The sequence below is a fragment of the Anopheles cruzii genome, chromosome 3, assembly GCF_943734635.1.
Source record: "Anopheles cruzii chromosome 3, idAnoCruzAS_RS32_06, whole genome shotgun sequence".
Classification (NCBI taxonomy): Eukaryota; Metazoa; Arthropoda; class Insecta; order Diptera; family Culicidae; genus Anopheles; species Anopheles cruzii.
In genome coordinates, this window is record NC_069145.1 from 59175643 (window position 1) to 59199702 (window position 24060).

The window sequence follows — 24060 nt, forward strand, 5'->3', positions numbered from 1 at the left end:
GACGTGTTCTTAATATTGAATTATCTCCCGAGCGAAAGAATCCAATAGTTTACAAACTAATAAAGTGCAAAAGCTGTACATATCAATATCCGGGATCAATTAAATTTAATAATTGGCTCAAGCACCAGAAAAGCTGTCAAATCAAGTGTGTCATATGGTGTGGAAAATATTGACATCCTCTCGCTTTCCCCCATTTCCCAAGGAAGAGCAGAAAAATGTGGACCGAAATGTGGGCTTATGAAGTAAACATATCGTTGCTCTTTCCAACTAATACGGCACCGGGCGACATTAAGATGTTTCTTGTGCGGCGCCGTCGTCGTCAAGGGAACGGGCCGCCGACGCCACCGATGCCGCCAATTAATATGCTGCTCGACTCGACTGTCTTCGGGCGAGCACGTGCCAAGACACCCGCCCCCGGGAGGCACGTGGAAGTCTCGCCACCGCGGTTCCGGGCCAATGGTGTAGTTCCGTAGAGGGTGCTTGCTCGGGTGCGCGTGGCAGAAGGAAAGCCTACCGCCTTTTCCTGTATCCCATTTTCATTCTCTCTTTTGTGATTGTTACTCTTCCCCGACTGCCACAGACTGTTTACATCTTATTATATTTTTTCCCTTTTCATATTTATAAGCCGCAATTTGGAAGGGCTAGCACCGCTCTGTGTTTTTCGGATGATGGCTGACAAGCGACGTTTATGAATAGCTTCATCATACGTTCGGCACGCTGAAGATCGTTTTCGATCGCCATTTCCAGTCCTTTTCCCGCTCTCTCTATCTCTGTCAGGGTTCAAGTGTGTTTTGGAGATTTTACGCTCGTTCGTTTCATTTGACATAGAAGATTTGGGAAAAGGATGAAACCGGCAGAGTTGCAACAATGCACAATTCAAAACTGACTAAACTTTCTCACAGAATTCAGCGATGCTCTAGAATGGGTCACATTCAGATCAAATATGAACTGTTGTGGCAATTAGAAGAAACATATTATGCTTCATTTTTTGATTAAATTTTTGTGTTTGGCTTGGTTTATGATTTAAAAGATTTTACTAAATTAATATCATCATCAATGCACTATACACCAATATGGACCTAACGTTATTTAAAACTTTGCCATAAAAAAGAGCAATAACATGGCGTTGCTTTTACAGCAGTATTTCATAACAGTTTCGTGTTTCCATATGCATGGCCGGCCATGAAATATGTGGATAGCGCACGGCTTTATCTCATACGGGCCGCGGGTCAAGATAGACCCAACATGGCGTTCGCGGTGTTGTGTTTTGTTACTCTTCTTGGCGTTTACAAATGTTCCACAACCACGCGGTTCCACAGACGCCTGGGTTGTTGGCAGCGACGCCGCACCTAAAGCAAGGGAGGGTCGGTCATATCGTTGCGTGCTAAATGCATGTTTTGGGGCCTCCACCGTAAGTACATTCGGCTTCTAATTGCTTTCACATGACCGAGACCTCCTCTGCTGAGGAGACGGGACACACCGGGAGGGATTAGTGTGGCGATCATGGTTGCGGTCGTTTACGGAGAGCACACCCGAAGGGAGCGGCGGCGATGAGTAATTTGAAGTGGGTTAGAGCGAATACCCGGAGGAGTTGGAAGTTGGAGCCCCAACCCGTAAGACATGAAACAGCTTAACGGCGTCTTAACTGCGTCTGCGTCTTAGCGTGTTAATACCGCAGCACGATTTATCAGCCGTATATCGGTGGCCCGAAGTTCAAAATATCTTTCCCCTTTCGGGAAAGACAGCCGGGGGAGCCGAGTGCTGTTGATGAAGATGTCATCCGAGCCACGAGGAATAATATGCCGCTGCCATTGGGGCGGCTTTTGAGCGGAATGGCATTTTTTCTTCAAATTTTCCGACGTTCTGGTTTATGTTTCAACTGAGACATCCGACGTGGAACACCGTGGAGGGTTTACGAGGATCCAAAACTTGATAGCTTATGATTCAGAAAGCAACATAGCGATGTCCGGGAAGGTTGCCTCGGGAAGCACGTTACAAGGCGCAGGTGACGCGTGCACGGTCCGAAAGGCAATTCGACCATTTTAGGTTAAATTAGGTCCCGTCCAAAAGTGGGACCGTTGAAAATGGATGATCCATTGCGTTACGCTCGGACATCGGACAGTTCCGAAACGAATGGTGACCGATTGGGTCCGTTGTGGTTTGAGGTTTTAAGCAAACGAACCATCCCAAATTCGTCGCGCAATTGGGCTGTTCGATCAAACGGTCGGCCCGCTGGTTAACGAGCCCGTCGGTTTACCAACCCACGTATTCTCACGCGGTATCGGACAAGTCAATTTAATATTTGACTCCACCAACATGTGGCTATGTGGCGCAAGGTTCCCGCATGCGGCATGCGGCGATGAAAGAGGCTTAATGACGCAAATGTGGCCCGGGAGGTTTTTTTTTATGATCGGCCGCATGGTCAGTACGGTGAGGAGCATAATTTCCAACCGTCGTAAAACGCAAACGACATATTTACACATCATTCAAAGCAATCCGGATCACGACGGTGCGGTGTTCCAACGAACTGTAGCTAATGCTATCAGCTGCGTAACCCAGGCATGTGTCCACTTAATACACTACCGGTGGGACCTCAATCCATGTAAGGGTGTCGTGTTGTTGGGTGGTGGTTTTATGGGAACGTAAATGATGTTTATGATCGAGTGCATTTAATTGCCGCCACTATTCGACAAACTTGACCGCTTTTGCGGACAAGAGAAGATGGTCGATCCGGTACGGTACAGTGTAGATAATTATCATGAACTTGGCTTGAGTGTTTAAAGCACCTTTCGTTTCTGGTAACATCACCCATCTATCGCAACTGCACCAAAAATAAAAGGAGAACACAGGAGACTAACTGTTTTTCATCGTTTATCTGTTGGCGGATCTGTTCGAATGCAAAGAGGACAAATTCAAAATTGTATGAATATTTGAGCACTTTTAACATAGATCCATCAGGGTAGTAAATAGTGATACTTTTTATTGCTGTGTTTTTCGTTTATGAAAATTGTCTTAAATTGTTACCAATTGTAGTAATTGTTGTAACAGTTTGATATTGTTTTGGGTGTAAAATTTGCAATAACATACATTTTGTTAGGTGTATAGCAAGATAAGTTTATGTATGAGTTTTAAGCGAATGCCCACGAAAATTGATGAAAAACTGGACATGTTACTGTTTTTATTTCCATCATTTCGTTTATTATGCTCACAAAGTTCGGTAATCAATTGTTGGAGATATTTTTCATCCACCACTCCGTGGGTTGTAAGCACCAAGGCATTTATGTGTAGCGGTTATGGCCGCTCAACATAACGGTCGGTTGTGGAGCTGTTACGGTTACATAATTTATATTAAGTTTTCTTTTGGGTCCCATTGCCCGGGAAACCCGACGCGAGCCGAATAGATTAGCAATAGAATATTAGTTCGTTAATTCTTTGTTCCGTGACCCCGCTTTGGTCCCGGAGACCGAGAACTTTGGGTCGCCGGTTAGATGGAATGTGGGAATTTATCGAAATCACACCGTTGCACGCTATCACGCCCTTTCGCTATCGCCAAATCAAACTAAGATATGCTACGCCGACGGTTCGAGGAGCGACTTCCGGGCGGCCGTCTTGGCGTTCCGTGGGACCGAATAGCACGCGAACTAGATGTGGGCTGAGAGCATAAATTTCCTCACGATTCCAATTTATGTTTTTTTTTCGGCTCACGAACGATTCATTCGCTGCCAGTGTGTACGTATGTTGTCTGTGCTGTGTGGAACCGTGTATAACCAAAGTGCACGCCGTTTGCCACCCTCCCGGTCCGGTGCCGTGTGAGCGAGCCCCGTTCGTGATGCTCACGAATGTCAGCGTGAAGCGTGAGTTATGTTGAACAGCGATAAGCCCCACGCTCGGTCCGCGCCACATCACACGGGATCGATTATGCTTTATTTGATTTACATTATTACATTAGCTCGCTCGTGTTCTCGCGTTGGACCAGGAAAATGGCCTAATTCTCGTTCACAGCTTTTACCTACTTTATCGGAGGTCCGCCCTTTTTGTTTCTTGAGCCGACTTCGTTTTTCACGTTGATTGGCGGTTGTCGCGTGATTTGGTGGTTTTCGGAATGCACGAAACATAGGGGCACAGTTTTCGCCAAACCACACGCTGAATGTGCTATACCGCCGGTATAGTTGATCCGTTTTCCATTGGCCCGTTGCCGGTTTATAGGGCTACCACCGTGTGAGGTTTGTAAGGCTCCCAATTGTGCTTCATTCGATTGCTTCGTTCGATTTCATTCCGACGATAAACGGTCGATTGGAAGCCGAACGATGATTCTTATGCGGCGACAGCATAGGTTATGCAGATGGGCGGCTGGAAGAATCGTTGATATGAATTACGATTATTCTTTCTTCGCCAGTTTGCGTCTATGCTACGAGCAATTGTTGGCTTTTTAATTATGATGATTGATGCTCACGATTCCAATTGAATCGACCAGCACTGTTAAAGGTCGATTTAAATCAATGCCAATTACAGTTTACCGATTTCCTAAGCATCGGACCAAACGTTGCCAGTTGCCAAGTAATTCTGAAGTGAACTAGAACGAGAGTAAATTATTTCATTACTGTTTGTTTTGCTCAATTTCAATGTTCAATGTTCAATTCAAGGCGAAACATGCTATTGCTTTGCTTATTTAAATCACCTGAATGCGAACCGCAGAATGATGTCTCCAAAAAGGACAGTATTTGCTAATTCGCTCATTGCTTATCGCACAGTAATCGCCACAATCCAGTTTTCCCAGGGCTTTGCCGATTTCTATCTTAGTTTCACAAACAAATCGAGAGCGATGCTGTTGGTCCATAGGTGCGTTCCTCTAGGTGCGAGAACGAAGGTTGCAAGTAGATGCATCTCAGAATTTTCTAACAGTTCCTGTCTGATGTTCCGTTTGGCGCCAGCAATGAGATCCGTCCGATACAGCTCGCTTCGTTCCTTTAAGATTAAACAAAATAATAATATGAACCGTTCAAAATGTAAATTTTAGAATAAAGAAAACAAAAACGGTTAAGATAAACATGCAAGTTATCTATCATCTACTTACATAATAAAATGGGCTACGGGAATACGGGAATACGGGGCTGAGAAGTGCTTTTACAAGAAGTTAAAAGAAATAAATTTAAAACAAATAAAAAAAAAACATTTTTATCGTCTATGGTTGGTAAAAGCATAGTTGTATCGTCTACTAATGATTTGATGGCATTGCTTGATAAAACCGTTCCTAATGAGTCAAATTCACGGCGAGGAGCTGCAAGTAACGCATGTAATGAATTAAATGCATTAGAGACTTTTTGTATATCTCCATTAGCATCTAGTTAGTTAACACTCTTATCGGTAGCAATGTGTAAACCACGAACAATGAACTGAACCCAGTCATACTACCGTTTTCGGAAGATCAAACCAAATGATGTGTCCTGCCGTAAGAGAGTGGATTTATATAGCGTTGGCATAGTAACCACAGTTGTGCAAATTTATTAGTTTTGCAAAGGTAACTTTGCATTTAGGCCGAACAGGTACTTAATTTTAAAATATTTGCCCATGCTTTATAATTTTTCATATTAGAAAGGTAAGACAATCAACCATTTGTAACAGTGAAATATTAGAACAGCAATCAAATTGTAAAGCACTAATGTTCTGACGGTGCATGTATCATTCAGACAGGTTTTATTTATACCCCTGTCTGTTTGATCAATTGTCGAGGACGTCGTTTTGGGCGTATATTTATTTTAAATGCGTCAGCACTGATTAGTTGTTTTGAACATGAATATTTGAACAGTTGTTTTGAACCATGTGCTTTTTATGGAATTTTATCGAACATACCGAAAACATGTGATCCGTCCGTACGTCATTCGTCTCGCTGCACCGATGAATCGCTTTCTAAGCGAAAGACGTTAGTTCGAAACTCGACAGTGCACCTACACAAGTTGGTACTGAATAAAATACGGTTCCGCCCGTTCTACTATTAATAACATAGAATATAGTTGAAGTTGAAGTATGGTTGGATAGTAAATGCTGATTGGCCCATCATTTTGTAGAACTTTATTGTTTAAGAATCATCCGGCCCAGATGTGTGACAATTTTGGATATCGCCCAGTGATTCTTGCAGTGCATCCGTGTTCTGCACTTTGTTGATGTACATGCAGCTTCCTAGACGTCTAGTACTAGCACCAGTTTCCGACACAAGCAGTTTTATTATAGTTAAGGCCTTTTTAGTGTACTGCGTAGCAAGGTCTGTGAAGTAAGACTGAAACTAAATGAAACCGCCGTTAATGAGTATATTAGTAAATTGAAGGTAGTTTTTCGAGGGCTTGCTTGGTTTAAAACTTACCACGCTCGCAGTGCAAATTCCGGGCTGGGGAGTCCAAGTGCAGGACGGAACATTAGAATAGAAAGTTTCGAAATCGTATTGAAGCATAGTTAATATTCCATCGACGACATCTAACATGGAGGATAATCGTTGTACTTCGATATCGAAACATTCTCCGACGTCTGACGCCAAAATGGCAAAATAGTTCATAAGACGGGGCGAGTATTTAAAAAAGCAAAATTCCGAATAAGGTCCACCAGCTACTAGGACCTCAATCAGATATGTAATCGCTTCGTACGATTGTGGAGCGAACGTCTCCGCATACTGCGTAAGATATGACTCTGCTGTGCTTAAGTAACTCGGCAAAGTATGGTTCACAAAAAGATTCGGGATGTTTAGAATCCCCGTTGTGGTTCCAGCAAAATTCGAGTTTATCGGGCCAAGAATCGCATTTTGTCCGATTAGTGACACGATTTCGGGATGCTGCGGTAGGAAATTCTCCATGGCTGTTGCCTCCACTAAATCGCCTACTGCTCCACCAATCGTACTTATACTACCTTGGAAGTCATCGAAATAGCTTTGCAGGTCACTGTTCAATTCTGTTGACAAATTATCTAGATCGTTCAAGAACTCGTCGGCCTGTTGTATGTTCTCGATGGTAGTTTGTATAGTGTACTGCACGGGCGGTATCATCGCCTTGAACGTATTCACGGCATTTCGAACATTAAACACGGTCGTCACCGACACCTGGGATTTTCCTGCTCGAATCGCTGCGCTGGCAAGCTCGGACTGGAACTGACGTAGCTTGCTTTCTAGATCCACGACGCTGTTGTACATTTGTCCAAATACATCGCCGAACAGATGGTTAATATCATCGCCAAGCAAGGTTGTTAGGGTGGTACGTGTTTGGACCACGTCTGTTGTCAGAAAGCTCTCAAACGTTGATATTGCACTGTAAATCGGACTGAAGGCAGCAGCCACATTTCCGGAATTTTGTGCCACAGCAGCACTAATTGAGGTTGTAACTTGGGATCCCAGATTTGCTACGTTGGTTCCAAGAGATTCCATCAAAGGAAGTACAGTAGAGAATAGTGAGTAGTCCGTTATTAGCACCAAACCATTTTGATCATCAACCGCCTGTAGACTAATAGTTGCACTGTCTACTGCGCTTTTGATGCTGGCACTCGATGTGACTGTTCCTGTCGACCCAAAATCAGGGCTGGGCGCTGCAAGCAATGGCTGCGAAGAAGGGTTAGGCCGCACGTTAAATTAAGGAGTGACCGCAACAGCCCCATACAAACCTGTAGCAACGTGCAGCACACTAAAACAAGCAACACACTGATTCTGGTCATCGTACCTTGCCAGTTATCTAAAGCAAAATGATGATTTCAATTAAAGATCGTTATATATATACACATTTTTAAAGGTCCAAGTTACATGGGAAACACTTGTGCAAATTTACTTAAATTAAAGCAAACAGTGTAGCGAGATGTTGTGCTCAACCAGTATTACACTGTTTGGCAGTTAGTTTGGCCAATTTAAAAAAAGGTTTTCTTTTCTGCAGACACTTGTTAATGGGTGTTAAAATCAGTAGCATTATTCAGAAACGCAGTGTGGCTTTTTAAATGTTGCATCAATTGTTGTGTTTAGGAAACATTTCATTGTATGTTTTAAATTTATTTCTGTGATACTGTTTGATACTGTGAATGATTTTACAGCATTTATTCAAGTTTAATTTCTAACTAACTAATTAGAAGAATTGTGTAAACACCATGAAAAGGTCACAGACAAACAAGAAAACGTCAGCTAACATCAACGGGTCGATAAACACGGTTACTGAAATTAGTCATTGTGGTAGTTGTTCGTTTAATAAAAAAAGTAAAATAAAATCATTTCATAAGAAAAGTGTAAAGGTTCCACAACAGATTGTGAGACCTGTTCCGTTTTATTCTCCCTAAACGCGGTTTCAATATACGGCAACAAAGACGTCACTACTTCGAAGCCTGTTGTGCCTTGTTGTCTAAGTCATAGAAGAAAATGTGTTCGCGATAGTGATGCTTTCGAGGCCAGCTTTTTCAGCTGTTTAATGGAGATTCCTTACAAAATGTGCGACATTTCTAACAGCCAGTTCTGACGCACAGCTCTACAGGCACATAAAAGTTTAACATCAAACAACAGAACTTGTGACTCACGAAGAATGTGAGGTGCTGTAATTATCAAAATATGTGTTTTTTATTTATGAAATCATGAGCAACAACATACACAAATTTCACCTCCTGGTTTGATTGAAATGTAAAAAGAATCATCGATAAATCGATTTTACGAAAAACTTAACAACATATTTTTTTTCTTTTTTAAATATACACAGACTGAACTATCCCACAACCTGCAGCAGTTATCAGAAAAGGCGAGGTCAACAACGGAATTCATACAAAGACTGAAAGGAATGAGCGATAAAGTCACGGTAAGCTATAGTTTCAACTGTGTTGTGTTGTTGTAAATTACAAAAAATAACAATTGCGAAAGATAGAAACAGATGTTTTTCTTTTTAAAGGAAGCATAAGTTAAACAAAAAATTAAGTTGTATTTGATAATGGATAAAATATTAAAAAAAAAGTTACCTACATCGGAGTCTTCGTTTCAGGACATCCCTTAAAATTTATAACTTTTCTTTACAATTCGTGCAGTTTTTGGACAACGGTTGCTATTCCTCACATTTTCTTACATTTATCCTCTACAGGACACCTGCATGGAGTTTGAACGACTTGTTACCGTACAGTGTGAGACATTGATTGAAGCCATTAACGCCCGGAGGGACGTGCTTCTCGATGTAATACGCAGTGACAAGGAAGTAAAAATACGCACATTAAAGGTAAGTACCTTGCTGGTTGTGCTTTCGTTTGATCTTATGCACACAATACGGTTTCATTGGTTTGATCTGGAGCAAAAAAGAAAACTTAATGCACTTTTAATTTGTTATGGTTTTATAGACTTTGTTTTGTGGTTTTTGCACATTACAGTAACTATATGACTGAACATTTCTTTCTTGATTTTAGGATCAACAGGTCAGCTGTACAGGGAAGCTCCAGCAAACAACTGGGTTGATTCAGTTCTGCATTGAGGCGTTAAAAGAGACTGATAGTGCAGCATTTCTTCAGGTAAGGATTGTTTTGGGGCTTTGGGATTGACACTTTTTTTCTTTATATACTCATAAATAACTATACGATCACAAAAGTCGGTCCCAAGTCGTAAATGAATGATTGCTTAGGATGAGCACATCGCTCATAAAAATGTGCCGTCAAAATTATAATCCTGTTGTTAATGTGGCATGTACGCATAAATTACACATATAAGAACATAATATTGGAATCTTTGTTTTAATCAAAATCCAATTTTATTTTAAACGTAACGTTCGTGGAAGCTACACACGTCTCGCAAAATGTAAATAACTTCTTTCTTTTGATTATTGGTCCAAGCGTCCCTGAGGTATCAATTTTGTACGCAAACCGCTGGGAGAAGGTCTGAAGCAAACCATGATTTGCCATCATAAAAAAACATGGACACTTTATGAAACGTCCTGCTGGAGAGGCGAGGCTCCTTGAATCTATTACCTTGGTTGTTTGAGCCGCGCCCTTGCTTTCTAAAGCTACGAAATTGGTGCTAGCTTGGAGCGGGCCGGATTGGATTGGTTTTACTCTACAAAGAGTGAAACCATAAAAGACCTCGATTTGATGCACTCGTTCACATAAACAATGTTTAGGCTCAAACCTTTTACGGCATAATAACTATGGTCACTAATGTCCACATAAACGGAACAAGCCACTCTATGATTATTTTGAAAATTGTAAGGACAGATTTCTGATCTTTCCCTTAAGTTTTCATGCTTTGTTCAATATTTTTTAATGGCTCTTTTATGGATTTCGATCAGTATGACACTTCAACGACCTACATACGACATGACACACATACGTGAAGTGGAAGGCATTGTTTGAATATGTGTTATGGTAAAACAGCAGTTTTATGCAATACCGTGTTTCGAGCACAAATGCCTTGCTATGAACCTTAGACGGTCGAAGTAAAGGCCGAAGGTCGTACTCTAACCAACCTTATGTTTGACAGGTAGTTTCAACGCTTCGCCTAAATATGGTATTGTCCTGACTGTATGGCGCAGGCTTCATATGACACGAATGTATCACTCTGCTTCAACTGGAGAGCGAAAATCAACCAACCATTTGGCTTCTTCCTTAGCCAAAGTTGTAAAGGTTAAGAAATAAATCAAATGAAGTCGTTACGTGACGACCAATGGCTGAAGATCGTTCAGTTACTAGTTAATAGTTTGAAACTGTTTCACTGGTTGCAGAATTGCTTACAGAATATTGAGTACACTGAAGATCTATGAAGCCCTTTCGGTAGACTGCCGTTGTAGTGTCTCGCGTAATCATGTTGGGACAGTGTTGGGAATTGAAATGAAAACAACATTAACCGGTTGGCATGTTAGCAGCACGGTGCAAGAGTTGCACCGTCCGTTGTGGATGCCGTTCGAATTGTTAATGAGTTGCGTGTCTTTGCCTTTCCGTTCGCAGGTCGGTTCGATGTTAATTAACCGCGTCGCCAACACGGACATGACCTGGCACCAGGAGGTCACGAATGCGGCGCCTCGCGTATCGCCAATTATCGATCTCACGCTCGACGACTCGTCAGTAATTCGCGCCATCGATAATCTCAACTTCATTCAGATGAAGCGTAAGTACGACAAAATTCTTACAGCAGCCCCAAGAAGTGGCCCATATTGTAGAGTTAGGTGTTGAAACGTAGAGTTGCAAATGCAATATGAAAATTCTTAGAGCTACCGGTTGGCTACCAATCTTTTAGAGTAAGGTGTTCGTAAGCTAGTTTTCAAAACGCAGTACCTCTTTATAATCGCTGTGCAGTTGGCAGGAGGTGAGAAACACTGAGCATTAATTATTCCTGACCTGTCGTGAAATGTGCTATTAATATTATGTCCCGAATCACCTCTGCAACTGCAACATGCTTCGTCGTGCGCCGCCATCGTGTTCGATTCGCGCGCTGTGGTAATTTGTGGTAATGCTAACGGCAGTTGAATTTTAATTAACTCGTGATTTACCATCGAGGCCAGCAGCCTGCGCTGCAGCAATGGCGATCGCAAGTCCTGTGCTGAAGTGCCCCAAACGTTCCGTTCGATCGATCACCGCGATATGGTCGTGGGACTGAGTGCGTTAATTATCCTATAGCCCGTATGGTGCATACCGACCTCTCTAGGAGAGAAGCGTTGTCGAGCTTTAGTGGTTGTTTCTATTTCGTTATGGTTGTAGTCTAATGGTCTACGGTAGTCGAATCTTAAACACTTCAACCTATCTCCTTTACACATGCAGCCGCCAAGGAAGGCGAGGAACGGCTCCCGGCAGGTGAGAAAATTGAATCATCTAGTAAAAGAAGATTTCATTTGGTTTCGGTTTTAAGTTTGTCGGTTTTTTTGTGCGTGCATTTCTGTTACGTTCTGCCCTGTTTTCTTAACTTGGTCTACTACGATCATTTTTGTTTAAACTTCGGTGTGTTTCCCGTTTGAGAAGTATTATCCAATACGACACTTCAGATATGAATACAACCCTTTCATGTTATGTTTAATCTGCAGATTGACTACTAATTTCACACAGATAGGCAATCGGTACATTTTTTGGATAATGATATACAAAAAGGTGTTGAAGTTTTACATTTCAGTTGCATTGGCTTCAAGTGGCGGTGTGGAAAGATTGTTTCGTGAAGCGGAAGAGTAGTTATTATAGCTACAAGGACATTTGGTTGGTTGAGAAAATATTACAGGAACTCTTAAAACAGATTTTGTTGCTGTCTATAGCAGCGGTGAAGAAGAGAGGCTGTTACTATGGAGGGTTACTAGGCATGCAGACAGTAAAAACCCCGGCATTCTGCGGATTAAAAGTCCCCGGTCGAACGACGCAAACAGTTTCTAATGGCTATTTGATAACCGGTAACGATTTGCGGCCTGTCCGAAACTGGAGTTCAAACGTACAGAAAGTGTCCCATGACAACGCACTGAATGGCTGACAGTTCACACCGACCGCAGCTTCTCCGACGACTGCCGGATGTAAAGAACCTCTTTTTATCATCGATCCGGCCGTTGGAGCATCAAACGGTTTCTGGTTTCCCCTGCTTTACACGTTTTTGTAACAAAGTTGCAACAGAAAAAAATGAACGTTTTTTGCCTAGCTTCGCGGAGGCTTTCAGGAACCGAATTCCCCCAGACGGGCGCCAACGGTGGACCACCGAAGCGTTCGGGATGTCGTGCGCTAAATCTGGTGTCAGATGCAGCAGGCACACCTACACCTCTCGCTCGGAGCAACGGTTGCGGTTTGCAATACTAATCGGCATCGATTTAACGATGCCCACCGTCCGGGTTACACCGGGTTTTTGTGAGTTGCAGCGATATTTTGTTGTGTATGGGCCGTTTTTCACCACACTTTGTTGCCCGGACCAGCCCATCATCAGGCTTTTGGGGTTCCTCCTTTTGGTGCCCGGTTCGCTCGAAAACTATGCTGCGGACGCAGGTAATGGCAGATGCTATGCAATGACCAGAGTTAGTGGTAGCAAAACGGAGAACGGCTTTGCTGCTCGGTAGCGAGTGCAACCTATCAGATGAACGTGGAGCGGGTGTGATAAAGTGTAAAGCGCCGCACAACAGCTCAGCATGCTTTTTATTGTTGTCCTGCTGCTCGTTGTCACTTGGCGGGCAGATCGGTGTGTGTATTATGACCGTTATCAACTGCACCGGTTGCATAAATGGGCCGCTGAAAGGCGCCAGTTTCTGTAAAGTGTTGCACCTCTCTTCAACCGTGATAATATTGAGTGGTGTTTGTTTGTGGGTTCGTCGGTTCTTATCCGTTCCGGGTGTGCGCTGATTTATTGCGCAGTCATTACCGATTGTACAGGCGCCCTCATAAATCGACAAGTCGTTGGGAATTTATGTTGTTCAGCAAAAGAAAAAAAACGCTCTCCGTGGCGTTGGTTCTAATAAAGCTTGGTGTTAGTTGTGCCCAATGTTCTCATCTTATGGCAGGTTTGAAATTAACTGAAAATTAAATGATCTTAACTTTCAGTCGATTCAATGAAACCTATTGTGTCCGAATTTAATCATAACCTTTGGTCCTTTTCGTGTTTCCACTGGCGCATACTTTGAGAAGATAATGAATCGAAACTTGAGTTTTCAGGCAACCCAACAAGTTTTTATTTTTATATTTATTTTACATTCGTGTCTGTTGTCTGTTTATGAGTAAAAGTTTATTTTTATGAAGCTTTCAACATTCATAATTGCTTTTTATCTTAATTACCATGCTGCTTCGTGTTCGTGTTACTCCCTTTGGGAGGCAGACTACCATCTGGCAGCGTGTTGGCCGTGTCTTACCCATCCTCATTCCCCATCCTGTATACCGTCACCACCGGGCGGACGAATATGGCCCATTTATAGTTTAAATTATTCATTTCTCTCCACCCGGCTCCATCTTATTATGGCTTCTCTGCATTTTCCAGTACCCCTTGCGCCCGTCATCATTCCGGAGGACTGCTCGGCGGAGAACAACTCCGTAACTGTTGCGTGGCAGGCGCCCAGTCACTCGTTCGTCCAAGGATACGTGCTGGAGCTGGACGATGGCAGCGGTGGAGAGTTCCGGGTAAGTTCCGGGTGCAATTTTGTCACTCGATAGCCTAGTGCACAGTCTGTTTCTGGCGCTGTGTGAGTGGTACCGAAGGAAGTGCCGCGCAAGGATGTACGACAGTTCAAACAAAGCGCCAAAACCACATCAGAAGCATATGCCGTCCCTGGTCGTGGTTAGCCGACCGACCGTGGCTACAGACCGATCTCCAGGGCTCGCACGGATCGGAACATAGTAGCGGAAGAGCCACAATCCACAGCCACAATCACGTGGCTTTCCATGGTCGGTGGTTTGATGCACGCCCTGGAGGATGTGGCTTGGATGACGCCGACAATCGCGAATGACTTTGGAATCGATTCTTGGGGTAACTGGGCCGGTACTCGAAACCATAAGAGTCCAAAGTTGAGAACGTTTCAAAAATCATTCGTATCGGACGTTGTAAGGGTGGGACATGTTTTACGAATTTTGTTGACTAGACAAAAGATCCTCTCATGGGTTGCGAATACTAGGAGAGGTTTCATATCTTCTGTGAAAGAACAACTGTCTGTAGAAGAGTTATTAAATTTTTATAGTTGAAAATGGAGTAGCATTTGAGGAGCACTTTCTTAAAAGCAATAAGCGAGAAGAGCCATCAATATTGCACCCTGTAAAGTCTCCAGAAAGCTTTGTAAGCTCTTGGAAGGAACAGGAACAGGCCAGAGCAAGCCTGGCACCCTCTTTGTGGCTATATAAAAGTTTACTTCTTCAGATCATTTAAATATCTAAACTCGCTGGACCCCCGCTGGGGTCAACGGGAACGAATTCCATTATGGCGCCAGTCGTAAAGTATGAAATCCCTGGTGGCTTCGGCATGGGGGCCTCGGGAGCACTTTAGGGGTCTGCGTGACTCCGAAAGCAAACACACCAGCGCCAACCATCCGTCTGCGTCGAAATCCTTTTCACTCCTACATCAAAGTGACGTAACGTGGCGAAGGATATCGCTGCGCCATCTCTGGGTGCCTTGCCCCCGGGGCGAGAAAGACACTTTGCTATTCGTAACTATTCCGGGTCGGCGAAGCTATTTGAGGAAACATTTCCATTACATGTCGCTTTCCCCGGGCGAACCGAAAGGCTGTCAGTCAAATTGTACCGTGTCATGGCGCGCTCTGTAATGGGTGCGTCGTCCGGAGAGAGGTGGTACATTCCCTCGTATGGGTCGGGGGGATAAGAACAGAGGATTGACCTTTTGCCCGCCCCGGCCTTCCGTGATGACCAACGTTCCGACCGACGGTGGAGGAAAAATGCACATAAATTGTCGGAACGCTAGCACAGGACGCGTGCAACATAATGTGCTTATTGGACCCCCAACGAACCTAGAATGCTCCCGTGGGGGAAAGCATTCGGTGTCCGAGGGTTTCCGCACACGATCGGGCGGCCATTGTCGTTTTAGCCATTTTCCGGAATTTCAATCCAGTGCAAGCTAGGAAAATGGTGCGCCCGTTGCCCCTGTCCTGGCTTCTACTTTTGGAGCTGATAGTAGAAAGCCCCCCTCTATGAAGGAGGTGTTTCTGTTCGGTCCATTATTAGGCCTTACTCATCGTCCCATTCGTAATGGGTAATTCCAGCGTTCCCCGGGAAGCACACCAAATTAGCAGCACTCCTTGATTTTTTACGTCCAACCACACTGACGGCAGCTACTGTGTCGTGATGTGGTAGCCGATGTCACAAAACAGGGGCTCTTCGCCGGCAGAGTAACCCTACTGCTTCCGTCGGGTTATTCCGGTTAAATTAGGGAGCTACCGTTGAGAAATGTGGCAGTATGAAGGACATCAACTTTTTGTCGCAATGCTGACACTGCTCCAGCTACTGTATGAGGCTTCGTGGTGTAGCTGGCAGTAAAAAGCTGATTTGGTGTTGAAACTTGGCGAACTACAAGAAGCAGGCTCACACTCAGTGCAGTAAAGAACCGATTCGGTTTACGTAAGCATCATAAACGGTTCTTCTTGTCACTAACCGAACCGAATCACTGCACTTGCGGAAGTTCCTTCATTCAACCTATACTAATCTTCTTATCTGGTACTAGCCAGTTATTGTCGATATTGTAGGCGAAGAAACTGTTGATACAATGCCGCTGATTACAATGTCTGTTTCGTTGGAGAGTACTTCGAAACGTCCCAGTTGTGGTTTTGCAAATTTCCACATTTTGGCATTATTTGGTGAGCGTCTAGAGAAGATGGCATTCAAGGCCACACATACTGTAACAGTGCGAAGCGCTCTATATCACAACCAGATAACGAAGCATCCTGCAAGGTTTTCAAATAAAGCACCAGAAAAATGTATGTAAATGTAATCCTGTTTGTTCGTGCAAACACGAACCACACAAAACTGAAAATAGATTTGAAAATTCAATGTTCAGCTGTACAAATGTTTATGCAAACAGCACTATTGACGTCAATGAACATCTGTTTTCACAGTTTTTTTTTTTTTTTTTTTGAGAGAGTCGTACCGTGGATCGAGGAGATTTTGGTGACCCTGGTCAATACCATGGACAGTGACGTTGAAAATGCATTTGCATCTTCTTTCCGTGAAGTTGTACCATTTTTAAAATTTTTATTGGATTTTTATTAATTGAAATCTCAATCCATGAATCTTTTTTGGGAGTGTTTTATGTTACCAGTAAGTTAAGGAGTGCATTTGTGCTTCTTATTTAGTTATTTAAAAGAGCCCGGTAATGATAAGAAAATTATTTAGCTTGGGGTTTATGTAACTGTTTGTTGGTTGGATCAGCAGATTTAGTCATGTCTGCATACATATTGTGTGGTCTAAATGGTTTTTATGTTCCACTCTCGGGATCCATCACTACACACTGGCAGCCACAAGCATTTGGTTCGCATTCCACTACGAACGAAACCGCCTATCATTACCACTTCAATGTACCTAGGGTCCCTGTGGTCCCGCTATGGTTAGCATATAAACGAGTTGTATCTATCGTATGTTTGAACGAAACGCGGCATGTAAAAATGGGTGGCAAAAACTGAAGAGCTATTCATGGACGACCGAAGCCACATTTATTCAAAGGATTGAAACAAAAAATGGTGTAATGCGGTTGCGGCGTTTATGAAAAGGTTAGACGGTCTTCCATTGCTTTGATAACGGTCGTTGCTGAGGGATTCTGTTGGACCATCATAAGCGTTTGAAAGCGTTTGTGATTTTATAGTTATTTTGAATATCAGCACATAATCTCTCATGGAAGATTTTTTTTTAACTTGAGTTCGTGTAGTAAATAATAATCCAAAGGTATTAAGAAATAAATTTAAGTCAACATCTAGATATTGTTAGAATTTTATGCCAGACTCGGTTACATTTCTATTGAAGAACGGTGTGTTAATATTTTTATTTTTGTTTTTTCTTCCATCACACAGGAAGTCTATTGCGGCAAGGAAACAATATGTACCGTCGATGGACTGCACTTCAATTCCATGTACAATGCACGCGTTAAAGCCTTCAACAACACCGGCGAGGGTGAATATTCAGAGCTTATCGGATTACAGACAGCAGAAGGTAAGTCTGTCATGCAAAGGACACTTCCAGTTGTGTTGTTCCATGTTGCGACGGTTGATCGGTGCAAAGTGTCGGAAACGCAAGAAAAGGAATAGCAACGCACCGGCCTTCGGTCGTAAGTGGATGAGTCTTGTTTGTACCACGATGAAGTGGGATCTACGCAGACCGGGGGATGCCGGCGAACGGAGGCCTTTATTATGCACTTTTCTCAAGAGGAAAAACAACGCTCCACGGTGGCGCATGAATTGGTGAGCGCATTTCGCAAACACAGTTTAAGCACTCGTCTGGGGCGTGAGCATAAACTCGTTCGTTGCACGTGTCTCGCTGCATCGTTTGGAGTTTTGCTTTTCACTGACGAGGCCCCGCCGGGAAATGGGATTGTGAAGAAGAAATATTAATCTTGAAATATCCTGCACGATGTAATGGTGCTGTTTGCTCATTAGCGTCCATTTTCGATGGTATTTTTACTTAACCAGGGTAACTTAGAATGCTCTTCAGTGTGTGAGCAAACAAGAGCTCTTTTATGTAAAAAAAAGGCTTTCCCTTTGGAAATATTTTCTGCGATGTAAGGTTGAGGTGTCCAATGTACAGGAGACGTGCATTGTGGTATCCCTCAGCTCACATGGTTTATTATTTTTGATGTTATTTGAGAAAACCTCGGAGTTTTATTTAGAGAATAATATAACGTGGAGAACTTTGGAACACACGTATGCAAATGCTACCTTTCGTCTGGCATTCCTCTTACTGCTGTCTTCTACGTCGTTCTATGCAAATAAGGCTCATAAGGCGATAATTTCAGCTTAATTGAATGTGCGGTTCACGATGCACAGAATTGCAGTGTAAACCCATAACTGTTTTCATCTAAACAGCAATCTAGCAACCGTTGAACGCAGAGAATGAGAAATTCAAAGCGTTTTGTGCAATGTTCAAATAAGTTGCAGTGCAGGCCACGCTTGCGAATCTGTCTCTCAAGGAGGTTCCAAGCTTAACTATTTTTTGTACGGGCTAACCGCGGACGGCCGAAGCATGGCGTACGTCACTCAGAAGCAGTTTTTAAGTCAACTTTTTCGGAACGAAGACCCCAAACTAGTGAATCGGAAGCGCAGCGATGCGGTCCTTAAATCGTACAGCTCCTGCATGGACACCCGAGCATGGTCGCTAGATTCACAAAAGCAAACCCAGTATATCTGTGATGTAGCCCACCGTGTCTTGTCACAAGCTGGTAAAGTTCCACTGCACGTAAGAACGCTTCTGTAACTCTCGTTGTCCGCTACGCAATCATCACGTTGTTTGTCGGCTGTCCTTTTAGACGTTTTCCGGTGCCGAGCTGACGAAGGACATACTCGTGCGGCTGGATGCGGAGAACTTGGCCGACTACATACTCAGTCTGCGAGGTGAGATGAAACGAAAGAATGGCACGATTGAGTCACTCGAAGAAAGCCAATCAAGTCTTGCCAGCGAAAACGAAGCTTTGTCCAAAACTCTGCGGGAGCTTCAGGAGGCACACACGCAGCTGAGTTCCGAAATTGAGCGCATGGGAAAGTTTCGGGAGTCGCAACGAGCAAATAATCAGTTCGACGAGGAAGAGCTAATCGAGATCAGTCGACAGATTTTCGAAATGAGTGATCGAAACGAAGACCTTGAGGAGGAGATTAGGGAACTAAGGTTCCGACTTAATGCTCGCCCAGTGGCGGAATCGTCACATGGTGATCAGCCAGAGCAGGCAACCGTCGACGCTGAGAACAATTTTCTAAAATTCAAGTCTAAGGCATACGATCAATTGGAAAGCGAGTTAGTGATGTTTAGGGCAGAATTCGACAACTTGACGCAACAGAAGCGTGATCTGCTGGAAGAGTTGCAACGACTACAGCGATATCGACGCCGTTCAGCAGAGCTCCACAAGGAGCTAAAAAGGGAACTGAAGCACCGTGAAGTATGCGAAGATCAAATTGAAGCTCTAGTGGTAAGTTGAAGCTGTTTAGATATTTGCGAAATGTTCAGTTCTGTGGGCTGTTTTCATGGGAATTCGTTTTTGAATTCGTAGAATATGTACGAGCAGCAATCAGTTGAACTCAACCAGTTGAAGGAACAATTAAAATCCTATTCCCGCGTGCCCGAGGAACGCTTATTTGATGATTCAAGCGAGGGACAAAATGAAACTGAATCGTTCGTTCAACGCCGAAGCATGACCGAAAATCAACAAGAACGTGGAACGAATGCAACTTCGGAACTAGGACTCTGTCAAAACTGCGCTGAATTTGATCGCCAAATTCAGGAACAGCAATATCAAATAACGATCTTGCAGAGACAACTTGCCCATCCAGCAGAATCGGAGTCTCAGGTGGTACCCGTCGGCCCGAGCGAAAGACTGGTAGAACTGGAACAAACAAACTGGGTCGAGAAAAGCCAAATGGAAGATCTGCAACGAGACCTTGCCGAGTGCCGGAGGCGATTGCAGGAAAGCACCGAAAATTACGCTACCCTCCGCGAGAACTCGTTGGCCGACTGTCAGGAGCTGGGACGACTGAAACTACAACTCGAACAGCTTACACGGGAATCGTCGAGCGGAGCAAATGAAGGTAGCGAATTGAGTGCTTTAAATGAGAAATTGAACCGATTACGGTACGAAAATGAAGCTCTTCGCACGGAATTGTCGGAAGGCCGTGAACGTGCGCTTGATGCCGAGCGAAAACTCGCCAAGTCCCAGGACGACTCGGCGGAATGTTGTGGCGATAAAGAAAGAAAAATTGAGGAATTAGTGCAAACGATCTCACGCTTGCAGGCGATACAAAAAGCTAACGAAGAAACATTTCCCGCCATTGACACGCTGAGGGCCGCAAATGCAGACATGGAGAAAAAAATTAAACATCTAGAAAAACAGCTGGAAAATAGTGAACAAACGTCGAAGGAGCTGCCCCGAACAGTCGACGCTCAGATGTCCACCGAGCCTGGAGGCGATCGACAGAGTGCGCTTCTAGCAGGACAGGCGTTAGAAATAAATGAAATTATTGAGAAGCTCGAACAAGAGTTGGAGTCTTTAAAGGCTGCCCAAACCACAACCGATCACCAGGCGTGTCGACAAGAGATTGAAGAGCTTCGCACAAAGTTGGATGCGTTCGAAAAAGTGTCTGACGAGCGACAAAGTGTCCGTATGAGTGACTCTACAGAGCGGATTGATACACTATCACCGAAGGAAAGGCTTGGATCGAACGAAAAGGATGGTGAATACTTGGGTGACGCCCTGGGAGGTGCAGTCGATGTAGGTGATGAGTATGCCAGAATTGAAATTGATGAGACGTCAGTTACACGGGAGAAGGACGAACACGGCCGCATGTTTAAGGGGAGCTTTGCAAAATCCAGCGCAGTGACGGCATTGCTTTCGGATGGTAGAAGCAAGGGTTGCAGGATCCAAGCCATAGCACTTAAGATTGTAGACAACGGCATGGAGACACTGCTGGTAGCAGAGTTGTACATTTTGCTGCAGGAGGCTTGCAGTGTCATCACGAGGAAGAACGCTGCTCTCGGCCGGAACGTGACCGTGCTGGCCAAGAGCATGTCCGAGTGTTGGCAGGTCATTACTGAAGCCCGGGTCATGATGGACAAGGAAACGGTCGCCGGAACAACCCATACGGTGCCCGATGGTGGATGTATCGATGTCAGGGTAACTTGCAAAGGTGGTAGAGGTAGTGGTCATCTAGTGCCTGGTCTTGTTGGCCGTCCAACGTTAGGACGTCAGTCCGCTCCACTGTATGTCCTGCCTGCCGTTGCTAGTGATGAGAGCAAACATTTGCCAACGATTTCCGACATTCGTAGGTAGGATGCTTTCAAAAGCGATTTGTTTCTAATGTTTCCAGTGAATGGATTTCGACGTACATTCTCACACAACTCATATTATTGGTTGCAGGAGACGTTCTGTCAAGTGGAAGGATAACGCCAAGAGAACAAATCGATAAGAAGTGACTAAATTGAGTGAAATTTGAACAACTATTTAGAAAACTCGATCAACATTTCCGGAAAGAATTAAAAATTAAATTGAAACTCTTCATGCTGATGGGTAGTCATTTAAGTGCTGTTGTTGCATTTCGATTGATTATTTTACAAAATTCTTGCCAATCCCACATTCTAATGTTTTGCGCTGTAAATCCTGCCCTGTAAATCCAGTCCTGACAGATCCTGTGGACCTGTTATATCACTTTGCATTCTAAGCCGCTCCGGGCCTTTGTATTGGCCAGGCAACGTTTTCCATTACAATTCAAGCCGGAAGCGCGAATTTGCCGCTCTCGTTAGTTTGTAACGTTCATCGCCAATGGCTTGGCCTCACCACAACCGTTGATGTGTTTACCGAATGAAGCGATGCGTAAAACGAACCGGAAAATTGCTCGCACCACTCCTTTGGCGCAAGCTTCGCAGCACCACCAATCGTTTCCGGCGCAGTGCGGAATTTTCCGCGATTTCCGCCAGCCTGGCAACATTATCAAACGTAGCGAACCGATCGACCGATGGCGTTTGGCGGTTTTTTGCCGGCTTCAGAGATTTTTCGTGAAACCCTTTGCCGGTGCTTCTTATCGCAATTCGCACAGCTCGAGGCAACCTGCACCTGATGGCTGCCGAGGGCTGATAGAACATGCGGACGATGGGCGAGCGTCCAGGATGGGCAATCCTCGAATCCGTCGTTATTTATACGGGAAGGCTCAGTCCTTCATCTCGATGTTCGGAGGGCGCGATGATGGTTCCCAATGGCCAATGATACGAGTTTCAATGTTGCTGGGCATAACATGTTCGGTTGAAATAGATTTGCACCTTTGCAAATGTTAGAAGCGGGATTTCATTTTGAATCACCGTATCGAAAGGTAATTTTGTTAATGGCAGCGATTGCAGAAATACGTCATTTTGCACAGCGTTTGTGGCGATAGTAAGTAAAAAAATTAAATGGATGTTCTTTGTAACCTTCTACAGAGTTTGAAGTGAGTGTATTAATAGTTCATGAACCACTGTGAGCTTATTGGTGTAAATGGTAAAAGATAATGTCGAATTTTAGTCCCATCATAACTTTATAACATTTAATGAATATTTAAAAGAAAGAAAACTCCAGAATTGTACGTTAAGAAGCAAATAAACTCGGCAATAAAATTGAACATTGAACCACGAATGTCTCAGCATTGTTTAAGATCCTCTATGAAACGATTCAGTAGGCAAATGAAATGTTGTGCTTCCTGTTTGTTCTCCAAATTTCCAAGTTTGTTGCTGAACTATCGTTACAGTAATGGAACTACTGTGAAAAATACTTGAAAGGTGCCAAATTTAGACGCAAAACCATTTACGTTTACCTCATGTGTGTCAAATTTCCTTGCAGTTGCCTGGTTTGCGTTCGACTCCGTTCTCAGCGGTGGCCCTTGCTCCGGGTTGAACTTCTCCAGCGACAACCAGACCGTGTCGGCCGACGGCTGGGAACACCGGGTGGCCCTCGGATCAGTTGGGTTTTCGCGTGGCGTCCACTACTGGGAGTTTACCATCGATAAGTACACCGCCGACACGGACCCGGCCTTTGGCGTGGCTCGTCTAGATGTGGCCCGCGATAAGATGCTCGGTAAGTGCCGTTTGATGCGTGCTGGCTTCGTCTCCTCCGATGCAGTTCCTTCCTGCGCAACTCTATCTTAATTCGCCAAATCTGTGTTCGTTTCCCATATGCCTTCTCGTCCACAGGAAAAGACGACAAAGGGTTCGCAATGTACATCGATCGGCAGCGGTCTTGGTTCCAGCACAACAGCGTGCATGAGCGTCGCGTCGAGGGCGGTATCTCGACGGGAAGCACGGTTGGAGTGCTGCTGGACTTGGAACGACACACCCTTCACTTCATAGTCAACGAGATGCCGCAGGGCTCGGTAGCGTTCCGCGATCTGTACGGGGTCTTCTATCCCGCCGTCAGCGTCAACCGCGGTGTCACTCTGACCCTGCACACTGGGCTCGATGCGCCCCACATGGACTACCACTAGGGGTCGGGCTCGGGATCGGTACGATCCCTTCGCCCAAAGGTGACCTCCTCCGGCAGCAGTGCTCAGTAGTAAGCGGCCGCTCCCGCTCTCTCTCGCTGCTGCGCGATCCTCCGATAAGAAAAGGTGAAAATGTAAACAACAACTGACTAAACATGAAATTAAATTGTTCATATCCGTGTGTTGTGACCTATGGAGGGCAGCAACATAGGGAACACGTTTGGCGCGTTCAATCACCAGGTTTTGATCACTTGTCCGGAGTCTTTCCATTCCAAGGTACCGCTCCTGTTCCAGATCCGGTCCGTCGAGTGAGGCGCTCAGCATGCAGAAAATGTTAATAGAAATGTACGTACGCGCGCTTTTTGCTGCAACTCCCAATCTAAGAAGATCTGCACGCGGAGTGCCGAGAGTCGTTTTGCATTTGCATTCGTTTTTGCGGTGCATCACAATGCCAAATGGTTCGGGTCAATAGGTGTCGACGGTTGTAGGTTCCGCCACGATTCGTCGT

General features: G+C 44.4%; 1 protein-coding gene across 1 annotated transcript in view; it reads left to right on the top strand.

Annotated features, from left to right (window-relative positions):
- The window catches only part of LOC128272345 (E3 ubiquitin-protein ligase TRIM9), a 62646-nt gene extending 39091 nt beyond the window's left edge, over positions 1–23555 (top strand). The window contains exons 2-10 of the mRNA XM_053010137.1: positions 8706–8801; positions 9078–9209; positions 9394–9495; positions 10921–11080; positions 11731–11763; positions 13901–14040; positions 17424–17562; positions 22916–23149; positions 23266–23555. Of these exons, the coding sequence (XP_052866097.1) occupies positions 8706–8801; positions 9078–9209; positions 9394–9495; positions 10921–11080; positions 11731–11763; positions 13901–14040; positions 17424–17562; positions 22916–23149; positions 23266–23555 (1326 nt within the window). The remainder of the gene's footprint in view (positions 1–8705; positions 8802–9077; positions 9210–9393; positions 9496–10920; positions 11081–11730; positions 11764–13900; positions 14041–17423; positions 17563–22915; positions 23150–23265) is intronic.
- Positions 23556–24060: the final 505 nt, after the last annotated feature.